Source organism: Gekko japonicus, unplaced genomic scaffold (genome assembly GCF_001447785.1).
Source record: "Gekko japonicus isolate JY-2015 unplaced genomic scaffold, Gekko_japonicus_V1.1 scaffold1774, whole genome shotgun sequence".
NCBI classification, from domain to species: Eukaryota; Metazoa; Chordata; class Lepidosauria; order Squamata; family Gekkonidae; genus Gekko; species Gekko japonicus.
In genome coordinates, this window is record NW_015159768.1 from 351,256 (window position 1) to 374,082 (window position 22,827).

Consider the following 22,827-nt stretch of genomic DNA (forward strand, 5'->3'; position numbering starts at 1 on the left):
GAGACTGCTCTTTTTCAAGAACAGCTGTGCCAGAACTATGGCTTGCCCAAGATCATCCAGCAGCTGCAAGTGGAGGAGTGGGGAATCAAACCCGGCTCTCCCAGATTAGAGTCCGCGCACTTAACCACGACACCAAAGTGAGAGATGTCTCCACCCCAGTCGGGCATTGCCAGCATCATTCCCTCTAAGCTGAATTAGTGTGAGCTAGCCCACAGTTTTTTAGCCTCCGGCTCACACATTTTTAGCCTCCAGCTCAGGAAGGAGGTGTAAAGGAAAATTGATCCCTATAGTTTCATGTTCCCCTTGTGTGATTTCTAGAAGTTTCATGTTCCCCTTAGGAATGTATCTGCCTCAACCCCTGACGCCACATGGCTTGACCATTTGTCCAAATTGCCCCCATAAATCCAGATGCCTCAGTGAAGCATGTAGAAGGGCACGTAGGACCAAGGTGGGTTGGGATAGTATCATCTTACTGCGCAGAAGATGACTGCTACTCCCAACCTACCCCCACCCATTTACCAAATTTGGAAAGTTCCTGTCTCATTGGTGTTGGCTACCTGGCCAGAGCTGGCATAATGAGATTGGACTTCAAATTGGCTAACACAGAGAGAGGAGCTCACTTTTTTTGTTGTTACCCTGAAATGCAGTATCTCTGTCATGTGTTCTTTTGGAGAGAACAAAGGATTTCTGGAGCACATGGCTGGGACCTTGGACAAAGATGAGACAGTGGAATCTATTCCACTGGACTGTCTTGGACTATTGACCCGTCTTCATGTTGGTAAATATACTCTATTGTATAGTTAGGCAAAATCTTGCTTAGCCTTTCTTATTTTCTAATCTCTTCTAGCCTGATGGCAACCTCTGCTAAATAAACTATATTCTGTTATAACTGTGTCTGTGTGATGTACATTGACTCTAAGCTTAAATCCTGTTGCTTGAACTGCTTTGCCAAAATTGTGCTACCTTAATTGCTAAGAATATTTTGTATTAAGTCTCAGAGGCCAGTGAAGAGCCTGAACCTTGCTCCGGACTGGGAGGGACTATAGTTGAAAGGTTCTGGTGGCATCTGTCTGTAAATCCAACGAGAGCCTACCTCTCCTGGGTTTTTGTGTAAAACTCATTGTCTCAGTCCATGATCCTTTCCCTTTCCAGTCCTGGCTTGGTCTGGGGGAGAGACAGGATCATGACAGGAGGGCTCCGGTGCAAACTAATTTAGGCAGTAGCCAAATCGCTCGCTTACAACTTTAATGCTGGCAGCTCACAAAGTAGAATTTTTGCTCACGAGACTCCGCAGCCCAGATGGAGCGTTGGTTAGGATGGGACCATCAGAAGGACAGTTAGATCCAGATCTACAGCTGCGTGCTCAGATGTGTCAAAAACAAAACAAAACACCACACCCATGAATGTACATGAAGCTGCATTATACTGAGTCAGGCCCTTGGTCCATCAAGGTCAGTATCGCCTAGGGAACACAGATCCTAACCCCTTAGGGTCAGTTCTCACACAAGGGTGTCTCCCGGTCCTGCTGCTTTAGATCAGAGGTGTCAAACTCATTCGCTACAAGGGCCGGATCTGACATAAATGTCACTTTGTCGGGCCGGGCCGTGTGTGCCATAAAACGTAATGCCAGGTACCAGAGATAGAAACTTTATCAAGGACAGTGGCTTGTACTGAGTTGGTGTATCAACAATGCTGATTCTGTGAACTTAGGCGGATCACGAGAGGGAGGGCAGGAAGGGTTGAATCAGTGTGCTTTGTTCCCGTGGCCCTTTCTTACAGGCCCAGGGAAATGCTGATCGCCACTTTGGGGTCAGGAAGCAATTTTTCTCCAGGCCGGTTTGGCTGGGGATCCTGGAGATTTTTGGTCATCTTCTGGGCCTGGAACACAAGTCACTGGGGTGTGTGTGGGGGGGAGGTATTTGTGAATTTCCTGCATTGTGCAGGGGGTTGGACTAGATGACCCTGGAGGTCCCTTCCAACTGTATGAAGAAGAAGAAGAAGAGATTGGATTTATACCCCGCCCTTCACTACACGAAGGAGTCTCAGAGCGGCTGACAAACTCCTCTCCCTCTCCCTTCCCCTCCCCACAACAGACACCCTGTGAGGTAGGTGGGGCTGAGAGAGAGCTCATTTGAGAACTGCCCTTGAGAAAACAGCTCTGAGAGAACTGCATGTGGAGGAATGGGGAATCAAACCCAGTTGTGTAGAGGAAAACCCACATGGGCGGATGGGAGAGCCAGCGGACCAGCACTGAGAGGACGCTCCGGTGTGGCTTGACTGGTGCAGACGAGGTTGTTCTGCCATGCTGAAGGTGGAATCGGGATGGCTCCGCCCACTCCCCACCCTCAGCAGCCTTCTGTTTCCTCCCTTGCACCAGTTGCTCGCGGGCGGTATATGAGCCCTGGATGGGCTGGTTCTGACCCCCCGGGCCTTATGTTCGACACCCCTGCTTTAGATCTTTTTAAGTGGAGGTGCTGGGGACTAGACCATGGATCACCTGCATATGAACTACGGCTTGGATCCTAACAGACCACTCCCACAATGCAACAGCAGTGCCTCTGACCGAAGAGCCTTTTCGTTTGTGGAGGAAAGAAGGATCTTTACTGGCTCAATGGGTCATTTCGTAGAAAAAGAGGTGCAGGAGCGCGTTAGCATAATTCATTAGCATAACTCGTTTGCATATGACACACCCCCTGACATCACCGGAAGTGTGTCGGAAGGCAACAGCTAATGCAGATCTGTCTTCGCAGAAGAGGGGGAGCTTGTACCTAAATAAAACTTGGTCTTAAAGGTGCCACTGGACTGTTTTGGATTGCTTGCTATGGGGGAGGGAACACGCAGATCTGTCCTCGCAGAGGAGGGGGAGCTTGTACCTGAATAAAACTTGGTCTTAAAGGTGCCACTGGACTGTTTTGGATTGCTAGCTATGGGGGGGGGGACATGCAGATCTGTCTTCGCAGAAGAGGGGGAGCTTGTACCTGAATAAAACTTGGTCTTAAAGGTGCCACTGGACTGTTTTGGATTGCTTGCTATGGGGGAGGGAACGCGCAGATCTGTCCTCGCAGAGGAGGGGGAGCTTTTACCTGAATAAAACTTGGTCTTAAAGGTGCCACTGGACTGTTTTGGATTGCTAGCTATGGGGGGGGGACACACGCAGATCTGTCCTCGCAGAGGAGGAAGAGCTTGTACCTGAATAAAACTTGGTCTTAAAGGTGCCACCAGCCTTTTTTGGACGAGGGGGGGGGGGCTCTGCAACTTACCTGGCTGCTTCTTGCTCTGAGGGCCGCTGGGAGCAGGGGACGGGGCTTGCTGCATGTGCCTGCCCCCTGGGCTCCTTACTGCCGGAGTTCTGCTCCTGTGCGCTCCCGCTGGAAATGACCCCTGAGCACGAGAAGTGCTCACCGGAGTGTAATCTGAAGTTAAAGACAATATCTTAATTTCTAACACCTCCAGTGCTCCCGACTGGACCCTACTGCCCTTCTCGAAGGAAGCAAAGAGCAACCACTTGACTAACTAGTTAGGAAACTGGGCCAAAACCACATGCAGGCCTTTGGCTGAGGCAGTGGATGTCCAGTGTATGGCCTCCCTGAGGTTCTTGTCACCGATTCAACAACTGCTGGCCATTATTTACATCTTACCAAGGGCCAGGAGGATCTCTCGCAATTGTTAATCTCTCTCCTGTAGGGCCACCATTTTAATATATATGACAGTGTCTTAATATTTTAATTCTTTATTGTACTTATTGTATTTTTTATTGTACTGATGAGATGTTGTTACTGCCCTGAGCCCACCTGCATGAAGGGTAGGCTATGAAGAAGAAGAGGAAGAAGAAGAAGGAGAGGAGGAGGAAGAGGAAGAGGAGGAGGAGGAAGAAGAGGAAGAGGAAGAGGAGGAGGAGGAGGAAGAAGAAGAAGGGGAAGAGGAGGAGGAGGAGGAGGAGGAGATTGGATTTATACCCTGCCCTTCACTACCCAAGGTGTCTCAGAGCGGCTTACAAACTCCGTTCACTTTCCCTCCCCACAACAGACACCCTGTGAGGTCAGTGGGGCTGAGAGAGCTTTGACAGGAACTGCTCTTTTTCAAGAACAGCTCTTATCAGAACTATGGCTTGCCCAAGGTCATCCAGCAGGTCCAAGTGGAGGAGTGGGGTAAAATGTTCATTTTTATTGTAGCGATTCTTCCCATCATGGAAAGTTGCAGATTTTTCCAGTTGTCCAATCATGTTTAGTTTTTTGTAGCAGTGCTTTATAGTTGTCTTCATAAAGTGTACTACATTTGTTTGTAACCGAAATAAAAGTCCTGAAGGAAATTCCCTGGAGGGTTAGGGAAAAAAGAGGAGAATATGCAAAATTAACATGGTTGCTGAAGAAAAATGACATTCAATACAGATGGTTATTTCCAGAGGTCATGGGCTTTACCTATCAAGGGAAAAAATACTGGATTACATCTATTTTTAAAGTGGAAGATTTTCTAGGAAAATATGGGGAAGAACTTGGAATGGAAGAAGAAGAGGAGGAGGAAGGGGAGAGAAAAGAAGAGGATCTACAGGCGGAAGGAACTGAAGCCAACTTTAATCCCAAAGAGAAGAGAAGCCAGGTTGTCCGAAGGAAATCTCCGATTGGAACGCGGTATTGGACAAAGGTGAAAAAGCACCAACAGAATGGCAAGAACAATGGATAAAGGGAGACTTAGAATACTCTCAGTAAATGTAAACGGATTGAATGGACCACAAAAAAGAAGAAGGATATTCCACCAATTAGGTAAACAGAAATTGGATATAATTTGTTTACAAGAAACACATATTTGTGAAAAAGATGAGAAATATTTGCTAAATAAAAATTAGGGAAAACATTTACAGCTTCAGACAAGAGGAAAAGAAGAGGGGAGTGGCAATAATAGTTAAAGAAAACCTATTCCCTGAAAAAGTTCATGCTTCAGATGAGGAGAGAATTTTGATGGTGGAAATCCAAAATGAAGAGAAAAAGATTTTGGTAATTAATATCTATGCACCAAATCAAGACAAAGAGAAATTTTATAAGGAACTCTATGAACTTATTGTTGAACAGGACTGTCAAAATATTTGTTTATTGGGAGATTTTAATACAGTTTTTGATGAGGAAAAGGATAAACAGACAGGCGGAAGAAGAAAAGAAGGACAGAAATGACAAAAAACTTAGAACAATTGCTGACTGAACTAAATTTGGTAGATGCTTGGAGAATAAGGAATTACTCTATGAAACAATTTACATATTATTCGGCTAGACATGATTCATGGTCCCGAATACATATGATATGGATTTCAACAGTAATGGTTAAGGATCTGCTAGAGGCAGAAATACAGGCAGGAACATATGCAGATCATAAACCAGTTTATTTGGAGTTGCAAGCAACTGGGAAGAGAAGCAGATGGACCATGAACTTAAGAATCTTAAGAAATAATAACTTTGTAAATAAAATGAAGAAAGAGTTAACAGCCTTTTTCAAAGAAAATAAGAAACAAGATACATCATTAAAGGTGATATGGGATGCAATGAAAGCATTTTCTAGGGGATTATAAATTCAAGAAGCAGCAAAAGTAAATAGGCAAAGGAAACAAAGGTTTGAGAACCTTATGATGTCTAAAGTAAATAATGATGGAGCAAAAAGAAGACTAAAAATGTTACAACATCAGATGAATTGTTTATTGAAAGAGGAGATAGCAAAGAAATTATACTTTGCAAAACAAAACTTTTTTGAAAATGCTAACAAACCCACTAGATGGCTAGCCTATAAAATTAGTCAACAGAAGGAAAGAACTTTTATTAAAGTCTTGAGAAAAGATGGGAAGGAAATCTATAGAAATGAAGAAATCAAGAAAGCTATGGAGGAATATTATAAAACGCTTTACGGGAAAACGACAGTGAGCACGGATAAAATCCAAAGTTATTTGGAAAAATATAAATTGCAAAACAGAAGAACAAAGAAAAATATTAAACCAACAAATTTCAATGATGGAAGTGGTCAAGGCAATAAAGAGACAAAATAGAGGGAAAGCTCCGGGACCAGATGGGCTCCCGATATAATTTTACCATATTTTTTGAAGAGCAGATTGCACTGACCTTTAAGGATATTTGTAATATGGTGAGAGAACAAGTAAGGACCAGTCAGGATTTTTACCTAAGAGACAAATGAGGAATAATTTGAGAATACTGATGAATGTGTTAGAATACTATGAATTACATCATGAGAAGCAGATGGCAATAATCTTTCTGGATGCGGAGAAAGCATTTGACAATGTTAACTGGACTTTTATGCTGGAGACATTTCACATGTTAGGTGCAGGAGAAAGTTTTATTACTATGATTCAAGCAATATATAGTGAACAAAAAGCGAACGTTATAGTCAATGGAGAACTTTCAAATAATTTTGAGATTCAGAAAGGTACAAGGCAAGGCTGTCCCTTATCCCCACTTTTGTTTATTATGGTACTGGAAGTTATGAATGAAGCCATCAGAAGAGAGACTAAAATAACTGGACTTCAAGTAAAGAAAGAACACTTTAAAATACTAGCTTTTGCAGATGATGTGGCATTAATACTTGAAAACCCAATAGAAGCAGCAGGAGCATTGATGGATAAGATTGAAGAGTATGGAGCAGTGGTGGGCTTCAAAATAAATGTAGGAAAAACTAAAATTATAACTAAGAACTTGGAAGATAAACAAAAAGAGAAGTTACAAGAAATCACAAGATGTCAGATTGAGAAAATGCATTTCTTCACAGCCCCGAGAACCAGACAAGTAGACTCTTCCTAAGCAATGCAAGCCAGATTTACTATTTACAAATTTGTATCCTATCTTCCTGCCCTTACAAGATCCACCAGGGGGAATATATAGGAACATATTGTTCCCAACTGGCTCTGATCATGCCCAGTCTTGGCGTTTACCCTCCCCTCGCTTTCTCCTGTGCCTAATATCAGTCACGGGCTAATCTGCTTTCTGCCTGACCCTTTTCAGCAAAATAAGATAACACGGCTTAAGCAAATAACAGAGTAATCATGCCTCTGTGTAACTCAAGGGGTGTGTGTGAGAGAGGAAGAGAACAGGTAACACATAAAAGCTGCCGTCCATCTCCTGAGGTTGGGGAAATCGCTCTCCCAGAGGGCTTGTGCAGAAGACGAGGGGGGATGCGTTAGAGGCCACCGAATTACCGGAGACAACCGATACACAAAGGCGCTTGGAGATCCTGTCGGGACATGAAGGAAAGGGGGCCACCCCCCAAGCTCTCCTCAGCATGATCCACAACCTCATGTTCATCACATCCATCCTTATTTACTTGTCGTCCTTCGTCGGCATGATCGGCAACCTGATTGTCCTGTTTGCCTTCATCAGCAACGCTGTCCGGCACAAGTCCCTTCAGCCTCTTGACCGGATCATCGTCAACATGGCTTTGGTGAACCTCTTCCTCTGCTGCTACAAGGCCATTCCCGGGCTTCTCATCTTCAGCAGCACCAACGTTTTCGGGGAACTGGGCTGCCGGATCCTGCTCTATACGTACCACACACTGAGGCTAATCAGCATCTGGTCCGTAGAGAACCTGAGCTTCCTCCACCTGATCAAGATCCGAAGGCCCAACCATCAATGGTCGAAATTCATCTACCGGCACCAAGGGAAATATGTCAACGTCACCCTCGTTGGCTGTTGGATAATCAGTATCGTCTTGCAGATCCCTTATATGCTGTACGAGAAAACGGCAGATGGGAGGAACAAGACAATAGCCTTCCTGGCCACCTCGACGTGCTTAAAGTTCACAGAGAGCTTCGCCATGAAGTTCACCACATACGCGTCAGTCAGCTTGGACTTTGTCTTCGTGATACTGGTCGTCGTCCTCAACGGTTTCATCATTGACCTCCTCTGGAAGCACAGCCGGAAAGTGAAGGCCGCTTCCTCGGTCACCAACAGCAGCTGGAACAAACACACGGCCCAAGCCACGAAAGTCTTGCTCTCGCTGCTCTCCATCTACGTGATCTGCTGGATCTCCAACGACATCGTCTGGATCGCCATCGCCTCCGGGCACATCAGGAGCAGCTTTGAAAACAGCGTCCTCAACGCGCTCTACGGCATCCTGTCTTCTGTCTATTACTCAGCCAGTTCGTTCGTCATGGTGCTGGGATACCGGAAAGTCCGAGAGTACCTCGTGGAGGCCTGCTGGTGCTTGAGGTGTGAAAGGCCCACTGCAGTTCAGAGTATGGCCTAGGAGGATGGACCTGTGATGAGCAGATTCTAGTCTACTGGTATCCTCATCCTCATCTTCAAACCCATAAATTCTGGTCCTTGGCTGGAAAAACAAATGACCTATGCCGTTCTGGAGAGAGTGTTCCAATTGAATCAGGGCCCAGATCTTGTTTGTCTGACCTACCCAGCTTCCTCACTGGTGGGAGAGGACTATAAGACAACTCTGCAGGGCAGTTGGTAGATCTGCTTAGAATCCATAATAGCTGTAATGGATCACGGCCTGTGTTGCTTCCTCTGGTCATTCTGCAGAGGTTGCAAACAATATCTAGCCTTCCAGGAATCTGCCCTGTACTGCCCTTGGATCATTAAGGTCAGTATCGTCTATTCTGACTGGCAACAGCTCTCCAGAGTCTCAGGCCGAGGCCTTTCCCATCAACCTGCTACCCGGTTCTTTTAACTGGAGATGCCGGGGATTGAACCGGGGACCTTCTATATGCAAGGCAGATGATCTGCCACTGAGCCATGGCCCCTTCCCCCTCGAAGTTACGTATCATCTTTAAGGGATACCACCACCTTCCCACATTTCAGGCAGACATAATAATGGACCTTGGCAGGGTGGGGAAGGGGGATGGAAGAGTTGTGGGAAGGCCGAGTTGGGACTCTAAAAGAGCCAGTTTGGTGTAGTGGTTAAGTGCGCGGACTCTAATCTGGGAGAACCGGGTTTGATTCCCTACTCCTCCACTTGCACCTGGCTGGATGACCTTGGGCAAGCTGTAGTTCTGATAAGAGCTGCTCTTGAAAAAAAAGAGCAGTTTCTGTCAGAGCTCTCTCAGCCCCACCTACCTCACAGAGTGTCTGTTGTGGGGAAGGGAAGGGAAAGGAAAGGAGAGTGTAAGCCGCTCTGAGACTCCTTCGGGTAGTGAAGGGCGGGGTAGAAATCCAATCTCTTCTTCTTCTAAAATGGACTGAAGCCGAGCCTGAAACTATGGATTAAAAGAAGGGGGAAGCAAGCTGGTTCAGGAATATGAACGGGGAAGGTTGGCTGGGGACCAGGTGAAGAGTGTGGAACTCTACGGCACTGCAGGAGGCATAACCACAAAGGAAGCTGGACTAATAACCAGATCCGAGGTAGGAGTTTCGATCTGAATTTTGACCCCTCTGACTTGCAGGAAGGGAATGTTGACACTTGTGTTGACCTCCGTAGATGGCGTCCATGACATTTGAGGGGGACTCACCAGAGCTGCCGTGAACTTGCTCACCTGTCAACCAGCGGTGACTTTGCCACAAGCCACATGCATGGTGCAGCTCCCTGCAGTTGAGATCCACAGGATGCTTTGAACACGACTACCCACATGGTTGCGCAGAAAGAACAAGGGCTATCGTAGGCAGAACAGTGTGAACAGCCCGACTCTTGTGGTTTCCTAAGGGAAACTACCTAAGGGAAGCTACCTGCCTCTGTACAAACATATGGGCTATTCCTACCCTCCCAATATTTATGGTGTGTTTGCCCTGACACTGCCCTGCTGTTTTATTGCTGGATACGGATTCATACCTGACTGGTAGAGTCATTTCAGGTTAAATTAGTACCGCTGAAAGACCCAGGAGTAGCTGACTCGTCTGCTGCTGGATGCTTGCGAGTGATAGCGGACCCCATTTTTATTGGGTAATGATTCTCCCTTATTTACTACGAGTGACAAAGGGGTGGCCATTAATTTTCTGCTTAGCCTGTGCTAAAGATGAACAGCAGTACTTCATTTCTCCCCTGAAGCAGCTGCTCGGACAATCCAGAGATTAACTACTTTGATGATGGATTAAGGTAGGAGATGAATGTTGCGGGGCAGGATTCACACATTATTTGATATTGTGCCATTGTAATCATTCCCCTCCTGTATTTTTCCATGCTCTGACCTGGATGGCCCAGGCTAGATTGGTGTTAATAAATCTCTATAGCTAAGCAGGGTCAGACCTGGTTAGTACTTAGATGGGAGACCACCAATGAAATCCAGGGTTGCTATGCAGAGGCAGGCGGTGGCAAACCACCTCTGTGCGTGTCTTGCCTGGAAAACCCCACGAGGGGTCGCCATAAGCTGGCTGCAACTCGATGGCACTTGCTGCCACCATTTTTCCATATGGCCAAGAAAATCCAGGTGGTGAACGATTGCGACAGCCCAACAGTCAAAAACGTGTGGATCTGGCCTAGGACCAGTGTCCCCTCTAAGCTGAGTTAGTGTGAGCTAGCTCACAGTTTTTTAGCCTCCAGCTCACAGATTTTTGTCTTAGCTCAGGAAGGCCAGCCCCAGAGCAAACTGATTTATGCAGTCACCAAATCGCTCGCTCACAACTTTAAGGCCCGTAGCTCACAAAGTAGAATTTTTGCTCACAAGACTCCACAGCTTAGAGGGAACATTGCCTAGGACACCACAGTTTGAAAGGACAGGTACAAATGAATCTGAAGGCGGCTGCTCCTAAACTGGGACACATCAGGACAGTTAAAGCAGCCCAGAAGCAATCCAACGCAAGACAAAATTAGGGGGGGGGGCTGGTTGAGAGTGATAGCAATGGGCGACGTCTTCTGTGCCACCAGTGGTTGGGCCCAAGAGGGGTTCAGCTCATTCGTGAACACTGACGGCCCTCCAAGATAGCAGCACAACAAGTATTATCCACTCCCACTCCCGAATCTCCTGTTACTTGGAAAACGACTCTCCCTTAACTGTTGATCGACTCTACCCTGCTGGTTCCATCACTGTGGGTCCTTTCCGCACTAGACCTTACATCCTGGTTCAAACCTGTCCCCGAACTTACATTCTACACTACACTCGAGTTCACCCCTGTAATTATCCCGGCCGGGGTATCGTCTGTTTCCACATTACATTGAGGTCACCCTGCTTTTGCCCCACACTTGTCCCGGGATAAATGGATGCTGTTATAACCAGGTATAAATGCAAGGTATTTGTAATGTATTGAAATGATTACATGAATCACCTCATAGGACTCCCATGTTAAGCTTCGAGCCAGACCAGGGCTCCTCTGAGCGAACTTCCTATTGGTCGCTTCGTAACAGCGACCAATCAGAACGATACCATTCCCTAGGAGGGAAAGACTCCCATTGGTCTTTATTCTAGCAATCTCATTGGTTGTTATTTGTAAATAGGCGTGGCTACATTAGCCCGGTTATGTTTAAAAGGAGCATAAGCTCCCACTGTTTTCTGTTCTGGTTTCTTACTGAGTTAGTGCTTGCTCGTTACTTCCAATAAAGCTGAATCACTTGCTGAATCACTGTACGAGTCCTTTGTTAGCGCGATCTAACAATTGGCGACGAAGGTGGGATGTTAGAGCAGGTAGGCAGCCCTGCGGACATCCACACTTCGGACTCGGAAGAACGCGAGCAGAGCACAGCAGCCGATCCGGCGGAGGCGCCACCAGCTCCGGTGCCCAAGTCTCCCCCGATGGCTGGAAGCCAGAAGTTCGAGTGCTTCGAACCCTCCTCAGAAGACTGGGACTCCTACCTGTCCAGGTTCGAGTTCCATCTGGAGACCCACGACATCACCGATGAGGCGAAGAAACGAGCATGCCTCCTGAGTTCCTGCGGGAAGGGGACCTTCGACATAGCCAGGTCGTTGGTGGCCCCAACTGATATAAAGACTGTCACCTACGCTGACATCACGGAGAAGCTTAAGGCTCACTATTCTCCACAACCGTCGGAGATCGCCTGCCGGCACGCTTTTTACAAGCGGAACCAGGCCGGAGGCGAGACCATCGCAGATTTCGTGGCGGCCCTTCGCAAAGCCGCACGGCCATGTAATTTCCACAACGTGGAGGAAGCCCTCAGAGACCGTCTCGTCTGCGGTCTCAAAGATGAAAGGCTGCAACAGAGGCTGTTCGCCCGCACCACCCTGACCTGGGCAGTGGCCTACGAAGAGGCCGTGGCCGCGGAAGCAGCGGAGAAGTCCACGAAGGAGGTCCGCCAGCGGGTGGCAGAGCCCAGTATACACGCTCAACGAGACAGCGAGGGCGAAGACGCGGATGATGACGTCAACGCGGTTCGAGGCAAGCGGACCCCAGCGAAGACTACCAACGTCAAGCCTTGCTCCGGTTGTGGCGGGAAACACCAGCGCGACTCCTGTTGGGCTCGTGATGTCGACTGCAGAGCGTGTGGACGGCGTGGTCATCTGGCCAGAGTCTGCAGATCAGCAAAGAAGGATCCCTCAACTAACAACCGGTCAGCGCAGAGGGGCACTCCAGTCAGCACCCAAGGCAAGACCCGTTCCTCAGCATCGGAAGCAAGCTGCCAGTTGACGGCGACCTTGTCGAGCGCATCGGCCGTAAATCGCACCAGCAGCCAGGGCAAGATCACCGTGACTCCACTCCTCGACGGCCGACCCTGTACAATGGAGGTGGACTCAGGATCGTCCGTGACGGTGATTTCTGCCGCGTCCTGGCGCCAGTTGTTCCCGAACCGAAGCCGGCGGCGGCTCCAGCCTGCGGGAACCAGAGTGTCCGACTTCCAGGGCAACCGAATTCCCTTGGCCGGACGGGACTCTGTTACTGTTGAGTATAAGGGGAAATGTGTTAAACTGTCATTCCTGATTGCAGAGGGAGACCGGGTTAACCTGCTAGGGTTAGATTGGTTTGAGCCATTGGGCATTGGTATTTCTGGGATTAACAGGATGTCTGAAAATAAATGGGGCATGCTGTACGACCTGTTCCCTGATGTATTTGCCGAAGGGTTGGGGAGGTACAAGGGCCCCCCGGTTGCGTTTGACTTAGATCCGTCAGTCAAACCTATTAGGTTGAAGTATCGGAAAGTACCTGTGTCTCTCAAACATAAGGTGGAAAAAGAGATTGACAAACTAGTTGAGCAAGGGGTTTTAGAGCCAGTACCATACAGCAAATGGGAGACCCCGATCGTAACCCCTGTCAAATCAGATGGGTCCATACGACTATGCGCCGATTACAAATGTACGATTAACAAGGCGCTGCAGCAACATTCGTACCCGGTCCCGGTAATAAGCCACATTTTGGCTTCCCTGGGGGGTGGCAAGATTTTCGCCAAATTTGACCTGGCCCAGGCATACCAGCAGTTGCCTGTCACCCCGGAGGCTGCCGAGGCCCAAACAATTGTAACCCACCAAGGGGCTTTTAAAGTGAACAGGCTGCAATTCGGGGTCAACGTAGCACCTGGGATTTTTCAGGGCCTCATGGAACGTCTACTAAGGGGGGTACCTGGCACAGTGCCCTATTTTGACGACGTGCTGATTGCGGGCGGGTCTGAACAGGAACTACTGGACCGGGTTAAAGAGGTCCTCAGGCGTTTTCAAAATGCCGGTCTCAGAGTTAAGCGCTCAAAATGCACGCTCGGGGTGGAAAGTGTGGACTTCCTGGGGTTTCGCATTGACGCAGAGGGAGTCCACCCCACGGATGAGAAGGTATCTGCAATCCAAAACGCCCCCAGGCCGGTGAGTAAGAAGGAGCTCCAATCCTTTTTAGGACTCCTGAATTTTTATCATGCGTTTTTACCGCATAAGGCATCAGTGGCGGCCCCTTTGCACGCGCTTTTGCACAAGGAGGCAAAATGGAAGTGGGGGCAGGCCGAGGAAAAGGCTTTTGTGGGAGTCAAGGAGCTGCTGACATCTAATGCCGTACTCACGCATTATGATGAACACAAGCTCCTGGTGTTAGCTGCTGACGCTTCACCTTTTGGAGTAGGCGCAGTTTTAAGCCATCTGATGCCTGATGGGAGCGAAGCGCCTATCGCTTTTTATTCTAGATCACTATCTGCGGCAGAGCGGAACTATGCCCAGATAGACAAGGAGGGTCTGGCGTTGGTAGCGGCTGTCAAAAAGTTCCATGATTTTATTTTTGGCAGACGATTTTTGCTGGTCACTGACCACAAGCCGCTACTGGGGATTTTTGCGCCCGATAAGCAATTGCCAAACATCATGTCCCCACGCATGCTTAGATGGGCGATATTTTTGCAGGCTTATGATTTTGACTTAGAGCACCGGCCTGGGAAAGCGATTGGGCATGCGGATGCCCTCAGCCGGTGCCCGGTGCCGGACATTGGCGCAGACCCTGCCCCCGCCTGTGAGGTCTTGGCAATTGAGGAGCTTCCTCGACCCCCGGTATCATCCAGGGACATTGCAGCACACACGGCCAAGGATAGCGTGCTGTCCCGAGTATTAAACTGGGTTTGGAGGGGGTGGCCGGTTGGAAGCGTTGAACCGGAGTTCGGCCCTTACAAAAGCCGTCAAAATGAACTATCCATTTCTAAGGGCTGTGTATTATGGGGGAACAGGGTGGTGGTTCCTGACAAACTCAGGACGAGAGTGTTAGAGTCGCTGCACGAGGGTCACCCCGGTATGGTACACACCAAAGCGTTGGCCAGAGGGTATGTCTGGTGGCCGGGGCTGGACAAAGAGATCGAAGAATGGGTACGAGGGTGTCCCAAATGCCAGCAAGTCAGACCCGATCCCCCACAAGCTACACCCCAAGGCTGGGAGTCATCTGGTAAACCCTGGGCCAGATTGCATATAGATTTTGCTGGCCCTCTCCAAGGGCAAATGTTCCTAATTGTGGTGGACGCTATGTCCAAATGGCTGGAGGTCGTGCATATGAAATCGACCACATCACTTGCTGTGATCCATGCGCTCCGCCGACTTTTTGCCACCCACGGGTTGCCTGACGTCATCGTCAGTGACAACGGGCCTCAATTTGTGTCTGAGGAATTTAGGCTCTTCCTCACGAGTAATGGCATACGCCAAATGACTTCGGCCCCTTTCCATCCGGCATCTAATGGCCAAGCCGAACGGATGGTCAGGACGGCCAAAGAGGCCCTGGGTAAAATGGACGAAGGGGACTGGAGCCAGAGGCTGGGCTCCTTTCTTTTGCTGCAGCACACCACCCCCTGTAGTGCTACAGGCCGTAGTCCGGCCGAATTGTTAATGGGGCGGAGACTCACGACCCGTTTGAACCGAATGCACCCAGACCTCACTGAAGAGCAATCCGAGCGTACCACGGCGCAACCGAAGGTGCGCATGTTTGAAAAAGGGGACAAGGTTTTCGCACGAAATTATGCAAACGGGCACTTATGGCTTCCTGGGGTTATATCCGACTCTGTGGGTACTCGAATGTATGTGGTGCAGTTAGCTGACGGTCGAATATGGCGGCGCCACATAGATCAGTTAAGGAGACGTTGGGCTAGGGACAGCGCTGACTCTCCGACGGCTGAATCCCCTGATGTCGAGTGGACACCCCCAGAGCAGGCGGTGAGTACCGAAAGGCCCGGTACTGTCCCCGAGTCAGGGCAGAACCCTGTGTGCGGGGCTGAAATCCCAGTCGAGTCTGTGCCTGATCCAGGCTGTAGTGGGCCCCACTCTGACCCACAACCTTGTCTGCCCGTGGAGCCTGCACCGCTCCGCAGGTCCCAGCGTTCGCGGCAAATGCCGACTTATCTGAAGGACTATGAGTGTAAATACTGTTGGAATAACTGATGTACAAAGGTTGATTGCATGTTTGTAAATAATAAAACAATTGGGATGATGGCTTAACTTAGGGGGGAGGAATTGTAATGTATTGAAATGATTACATGAATCACCTCATAGGACTCCCATGTTAAGCTTCGAGCCAGACCAGGGCTCCTCTGAGCGAACTTCCTATTGGTCGCTTCGTAACAGCGACCAATCAGAACGATACCATTCCCTAGGAGGGAAAGACTCCCATTGGTCTTTATTCTAGCAATCTCATTGGTTGTTATTTGTAAATAGGCGTGGCTACATTAGCCCGGTTATGTTTAAAAGGAGCATAAGCTCCCACTGTTTTCTGTTCTGGTTTCTTACTGAGTTAGTGCTTGCTCGTTACTTCCAATAAAGCTGAATCACTTGCTGAATCACTGTACGAGTCCTTTGTTAGCGCGATCTAACAGTATTGTGTCGCAATTTGAACTCTGATAAAACCAGGGATGAGATCCAAAGTGTGGAAAGGACCCGTGTCGCCGACTTCTGATCTCACTTTTGGCAAGAGATTCCCCATGTCTTTCAAGCTGGCCAGTTCGATCCACGAGACGTGGATATCTTTCACTCTTTCAAACGGCTCTCACGCTATCGGCACCCAAACCTTGCCTCGGGAGGATTTTAAAAGTTTTTTTTCTGACCGGCATCCTCTAAGGAAGCGGCACGGGAGGCCGAGGGGGCTACGTGGAAGGCAAACATGCTGCGACGAGATTGCCCGTGCAACGGTCCCTTGGAAAATAGGAGCGCCTTTCCAAGGCAAGCGGCGGGTAAACATTTGCCTACAATCGGCTGAATGCAAATGGAACGGCTCCGAGAGTTACCTTTCTCTCGGAGGCCCAGGCTTTGAACAAAAGCTTCATACATAAGTGACCTTTGAGCTCTGAAAGGTTGTCCTACAAAACGAAAAGAAAGGGTGCCGTGTGCTGGGGCCCTCCCTCGCACTTCATAAGAACATAAGAGAACATAAGAGACGCCAATGTTGGATCAGGCCAAAGGCCCATCCAGTCCAACACTCTGTATCACACAGTGGCCAGAAATACCAGTGCCATCAGGAGTTCCACCAGTGGGGCCAGGACATTAGAAGCCCTCTTCGTCAACACCCTGGGACAGGACTCTTGAAGAATCGAATGAATTACTAACACTTCGATGGGCAATAAGCAATATTGCTAGTGGCTTGTCTATTTGGTAATGTTTGGAAATGGGGAGAGCTGCATTTCTGACTAGGGCCGCTAACACTCCAGGTTGAGGAGGCCCGGAGATCCCTTGCAATTACAGCTCATCTCCAGACTATAGAGATCAGTTCCCGTGCCGAAAAGGGCCGCTTTGGAGGGTGGGGACTATGCAGGGGTGGATTAAGGCTCACTGGTGCTCTAAGCACTGACCAATCTTGGTGCCCCCCCCCTCCTTTTGTGCACCATTTCGTAGAAAAAGAGGTGCAGGAGCTTATTAGCATAACATTAGCATAACTTATTTGCATATGCCACACCCCCTGACATCACCTGAAGTGTGTCAGAAGGCAATGCCCACCACTCAGGCTCCACTGGGCTGTTTTGGATTGCTAGCTATTGGGGGGACGGGACGTGCAGATCTGTCCTCGCAGAGGAGGGAGAGCTTGTACCTGAATAAAACCTGGTCTTAAAAGTGCCACTGGACTGCTTTGGACTGGAGGGCTGAAAGGGGGCTCTGCAGCTTACCTGGCTGCTTCTTGCTCTGACTGAGGGCTGCTGGGAGCAGGGGGCGGGGTTTGTTGCATGTGCCCGCCCCCTGGGCTCCTTACTGCCGGAGCTCCGTTCCTGTGCGCTCCTGCAGGAAATGACCCCTGCTTACACCACATTGAGATGAGACAGCAATGACTGATCCTGGGACTCTCCACATGCTAAGCATGCACACCGTCTATGGTTGCTAACTCCATGTGGGGAAATTCCTGGAGATTTGGGGGTGGAGCCTGAAAAGAGGGGGGGTTAAGGAGGGGAATAACTAGGGTGCCAACCTCCAGACGGGGCTTGGCAATCTGCTGGCATTACAATTGGTCTTCATGCCGAAGATATCAGTTTTCCTGGAGACACGGGCTGCTTTGGAGAGTGGACGTCTTCACCCAAAGAGTGATTAACACATGGAATTCACTGCCACAGGAGGTGGCAGCGGCTACAAGCATGGACGGCTTCAAGAGGGAATTAGATAAGCATATGGAGCAGAGGTCCATCAGTGGCTATTAGCCACAAGGTATAGATAGGGACTCTTGGGCAAGTGATACTCTGTCTTCTTGGTGCTGGGGGGGGGGTCAACAGTGGGAGGGCTCCTAGTGTCTTGGCCCCACTGCTGGACCTCGTGATGGCACCTGGTGTTTTTGGCCACTGTGTGACAGAGTGTTGGTGTCACGATCTCTAGGCAGGTCACAGCACACAAAGGCGTCTTTAGAAGGTAAGTGTTTATTGGTAGTCCAGTACTAAAGATCACGTATACAGCTTGTGTCAGGAATAGCCTGTAGTATAGGGGCTTCTAACTTATAGGAATATCAAACTACCCCCCCCCCATAGCATAAGCCAATGATTATGGTTCGCGCGCGTGGGCTGAAGCAAGCGGGCAAGCAGGCAAAGCCGTTAACTTTCCCAGCTGTCTAATTACAGTTGGAAATAGCGATAGCGTTCAGTAGCTGGGCAGGGAAGCGCTGGGAACGAGAAGGAGAATATCACCCCCACCTACCAGTGCTATGACAGGGCTACCTGACAGTTGGACTGGATGGGCCATTAGCCTGATCCAACTTTGGCTTCTCTTACGTTCTCATGAATTGGATCAACATCTGGAGCAGCGGTCCATCAGTGGCTCTTAGCCACAAGGTATAGATAGGGACTCTCAGTTTGGGGCAAGGGATGCTTTGTATTTTTGGTGCTCGGGGGGGGGGACAGTGGGAGGGCTTCTAGTGTCCTGGCCCCACTGCTGGACCTCCTGATGGCCCCTCGTATTTTTGGCCACTGTGTGACACAGAGTGTTGGACTGGATGGGCCATTGGCCTGATCCAACATTGGCTTCTCTGATGTTCTTATAGATGGAGCTCTCAGTCTGGGGGCTCTGCAACTTACCTGGCTGCTTCTTGCTCCTCATGGCCCGACTGAGGGCTGCTGGGAGCAGGGGGTGGGGCTTGTTGCATGTTTTCCTGTGCTCTCCCGCAGGAAATGACCCCTGATAGAGACACAAGTGAAGACACAAGTGCATATTAGTAGTGTGTGTTTTGTTCTAACACGGCGTTTCTTTCCGGTTGCCTACCTGGCAACCCCAGCTTGATGCGTGGGAAACCCTCCGCCTCATGTGCTATTCATGCTGAGTGCCTTTCAGGAGCTGCTGACAGTAACTCTTGGGCCAGAAACTAATGATTTTACAATGGTATGATTAATGAGGGTTGAACGTGCAGAGGCGAGGACGCTGTGTACAGATAAGCGGTCCTTCCCGCTCGCCCATTGTTTGGGACTCCTGTGTGGACCCGGCTCCCCTCTGCTGACAGCTAAACAAACTCCCGTTAGGTCAGCCAGCTGTGTTTGCTTTCCAACTGGGACCGCTCACTTGGAGCCACCTGGAAGGGCAGCGTGGCCCGCTCACCTCCGCCTGGAGACCACTGGCTTATCTTCCTCCTTCAAAATATGAATGGCTGCCGTGACGCCCTACATCTTTCAGCCACAGATGTACGATTTACATCTCTCAGCTAGAGGTCTCTCCGCTAGAGATGTCGTTAGGAACGTATCCAGGGGTCATTTCCTGCAGGAGCGCACAGGAGCGGAGCTCCGGCAGTAAGGAGCCCAGGGGGCGGGCACATGCAACAAACCCCGCCCCCTGCTCCCAGCAGCCCTCAGTCAGAGCAAGAAGCAGCCAGGTAAGCTGCAGAGCCCCCTTTCAGCCCTCCAGTCCAAAGCAGTCCAGTGGCACTTTTAAGACCAGGTTTTATTCAGGTACAAGCTCTCCCTCCTCTGCGAGGACAGATCTGCACGTCCCGTCCCCCCAATAGCTAGCAATCCAAAACAGTCCAGTGGAGCCTGAGCGGTGGATGTTGCCTTCTGACACGCTTCCGGCGATGTCAGGGGGTGTGGCATATGCAAATAAGTTATGCTAATGAGTTATGCTAATGAGCGCCTGCACCTCTTTTTGTACGAAATGACCCCTGAACTTATCTCTGTCTCTTTTCTTTCCTATCGAGGATGTTAATTCTCAAATAAACATTTGAATGAGGCCTGGGGATCTCCTTGGATTACGACGGATCTACAGGCGACACAGATCAGCCTCCCGCACCCCCTGGAAAAATGGCTGCTTTGGGGGGGGGGACTCTGTGGCGTTGTACCTAGGGTTGCCAGCTCTGGGTTGGGAAATACCTGGAGATTCTGGGGGTGAAGACTGAAGAGGGTGGGGTTGTTGGAAAAGGCGAGGTCTGATGCACGAAGAAGAGAAGAAGACCCTGCAGGAGGCAGCAAGAAGGCAATTAGATAGGATCAGGGGCCATTTCCTGTGGGGGCGGACAGGAGTGGAGCTCCGGCAGTAAGCTCCGGCACATGCAAGAAACCCCGCCCCCTGCTCCCAGCAGCCCTCAGTTGGGCCAGGAGGAGCAAGAAGCAGCCAGGTAAGTTGCAGAGCCCCCCCCCCCGCCTTCAGGTACAAGCTCTCTTTCCTCTGTGAGGGCAGATCTGCATGTCCCCCCTGCGAAGTTTCCCCCCCCCCCCCCCCACAAAAGCTAGCAATCCAAAACAGTCCAGTGGAGCCTGAGCAGTGGGTGTTGCCTTCTGACACACTTTTGGTAATGTCAGGGGTTGTGGCATATGCAAATAAGTAATGCTAATAAGTTATGCTAATGAGCTCCAGCACCACTTTTTCTACGAAATGACCCCTGCCGAGGGGTACAACTTGAGGAATAATTATGGCTGCCAGACAGGCGGAGCAGCGGTGGCTCAAGGGGTTAAGATGTTGAACTGCAGGCTGTGGAAGGTCGGTAGTTCAGCAGTTCAAGACCCGAGTGTGCCGCATGACGGAGTGAGCTCCCGTCTCTAGTTCCAGCTCCTGCCAGCCTAGCAGTTCGAAAGCAAGAAATTGCAAGTAGATAAATAGGTACCACATGACCACGGAAACGTCTTTGGACAGCGCTGGCTCTTCGGCTTTGAAATGGAGATGAGCACCGCAACCCTAGAGTCAGATTCAACTGGCTTTCGAGCAAGGGAACCTTTACCTTTACTTTACCTTACAGACAGGCAGTCGACCCACAGACACTCCTCTCAGGAATTCCCTCCCCCCGAAAGCGTGGCAAGGTGGACGGTAAAGTAAAACGAAGAGAAACGAAACTGAAACCTTGACACCAGCCTCCAGATGTCATTGGATAAATAAATATCATTATCAACATCTGGTTTTGCCCCTTTGGTTTTTATTTTCGGCGGTCTCGTTTATACTGTCAATAAAAAGCAAATTTGCCCATTTTTCGATAAAAACACGTGCGCGATATTTGTTCCGGTCTTGCTGCTCTCAGACATCTGACGTTTATTCTACGTGGTTCTCACATTGAGCACGTCTGGCCACCCCTCCTCCAGGTGAGGAGCTGCGGTGGCGCAAGTGGTTAAGAGGCTGAACTGCAGGCTGCGGAAGGTCAGTAGTTCAGCAGTTCGAGACCCGAGTGTGGCGCATGACGGAGTGAGCTCCCGTCTCTAGTTCCAGCTCCTGCCAACCTAGCAGTTCGAAAGCAAGACATTGCAAGTAGATAAATAGGTACCACTTTGATGGGAAGGTAACAGCGTTCCGTGCACCTTGGTGTGTAGTCATGCCGGCCACATGACCACGGAAACGTCTTCGGACAGCGCTGGCTCTTCGGCTTTGAAACGGAGATGAGCACCGCAACCCTAGAGTCAGACTCGACTGGCTTTCGAGCAAGGGAAACCTTTACCTTTACCTCCAGGTAGCGGCTGGAGATCTCCAAGAATTACTTCTGGTTTCCAGAAGGCAGAGATCAGTTCCCCTGGATAAAATGGTTGCTACGGAGAGTGGAACCTGTGGTCCACTGATGAGGTCTCCCCTTACCCTGATGAGGTCTCCCCAAACCTCACCGTCCACAGGCTCCCCCCAATAATCTCCAGAATTCCCCAACCCAGAGCTGGCAACCCGTCTTACCCCTAAACTGTGCTAGGGGGCGCTGGCACACAATTTTTTAGCTAGCTGCTCAGGGATTTTAGCTTCCAGCTCACGAGGTAGACTTTTTGCTCACAACACTGTGGGGCTTAGAGGAAACTTTGCCAGCAACCGTAGTGATGGGGAAGCACTCCCCTGAGAAATCCCTTCACCCCTGATTTCAACTTGTCTTAGGTGGGTAGCCGTGTTAGTCTGAAGCGGCAGAACGAAGTTTGAGTCCAGTGGCACCTTTAAGACAAACAAATAACCAACAGGAAGAATAAGCTTAGTTGACTTCAAAGGAGAAGATGCTGTAAGGTCGCCTCCATGCTTGAGAGGAAACGGAAGGAGCGTTTAACAGCATGGGCTCGGTTCATTACTTTCAGGATTCCACAATTAAGGATACATCTGCTCATCCATCTCCAATTTTGACATATTTATTTCCTTCACCCCTGGAATTAAACCCGAACAAATGGCAACCATATAAACTAACCTTGTTATTCCTGTATGGTCCTTGCATCTGTTAAGCATCTTCATTATGCTGTATGCTAATTTATTATTTATTTATCTATCAAATTTATACCCCGCCCTCCCCGCAGAGCAGGGCGGCTTCCTTACTTACAGGGCTATTTCTGGGCAGGAAGGCACAGGAACGGAGTTCCGGCTGGCTCCCGAGTTGGCCACGCCCAGCAGGAACTCATTAGCATAATAGGCCACACCCAACAGCAGGAACTCATTAGGATTGGCTACATCAGGGGTGTGTGGCCTAACATGCAAAGGAGTTCCTGCTACAAAAAAGGCCCTGGGTTTTGACCAACAAACAAGGTAAACAGAATAAGAAGCAAAAGGTGGGTGTGGCTGGATGACCACACTTCTGGTAACGAGGGTTGTGTGGTCTAATATGCTAATGAGCTGTGCTGTCAGGGGTGTGACCCAATATGCTAATGAGTTCCTGCTGTTGGGTGTGGCCTATTATGCTA

At 49.5% G+C, this 22,827-nt stretch overlaps 1 protein-coding gene across 1 annotated transcript; it reads left to right on the top strand.

Annotated features, from left to right (window-relative positions):
- Positions 1-7,269: 7,269 nt before the first annotated feature.
- On the top strand, positions 7,270-8,232 carry LOC107106390 (vomeronasal type-1 receptor 92-like). Its single transcript, XM_015406528.1, has one exon. The coding sequence runs from the start codon at positions 7,270-7,272 to the stop codon at positions 8,230-8,232; it is 963 nt and encodes a 320-aa protein (XP_015262014.1).
- The last annotated feature ends 14,595 nt before the right edge of the window (positions 8,233-22,827 follow it).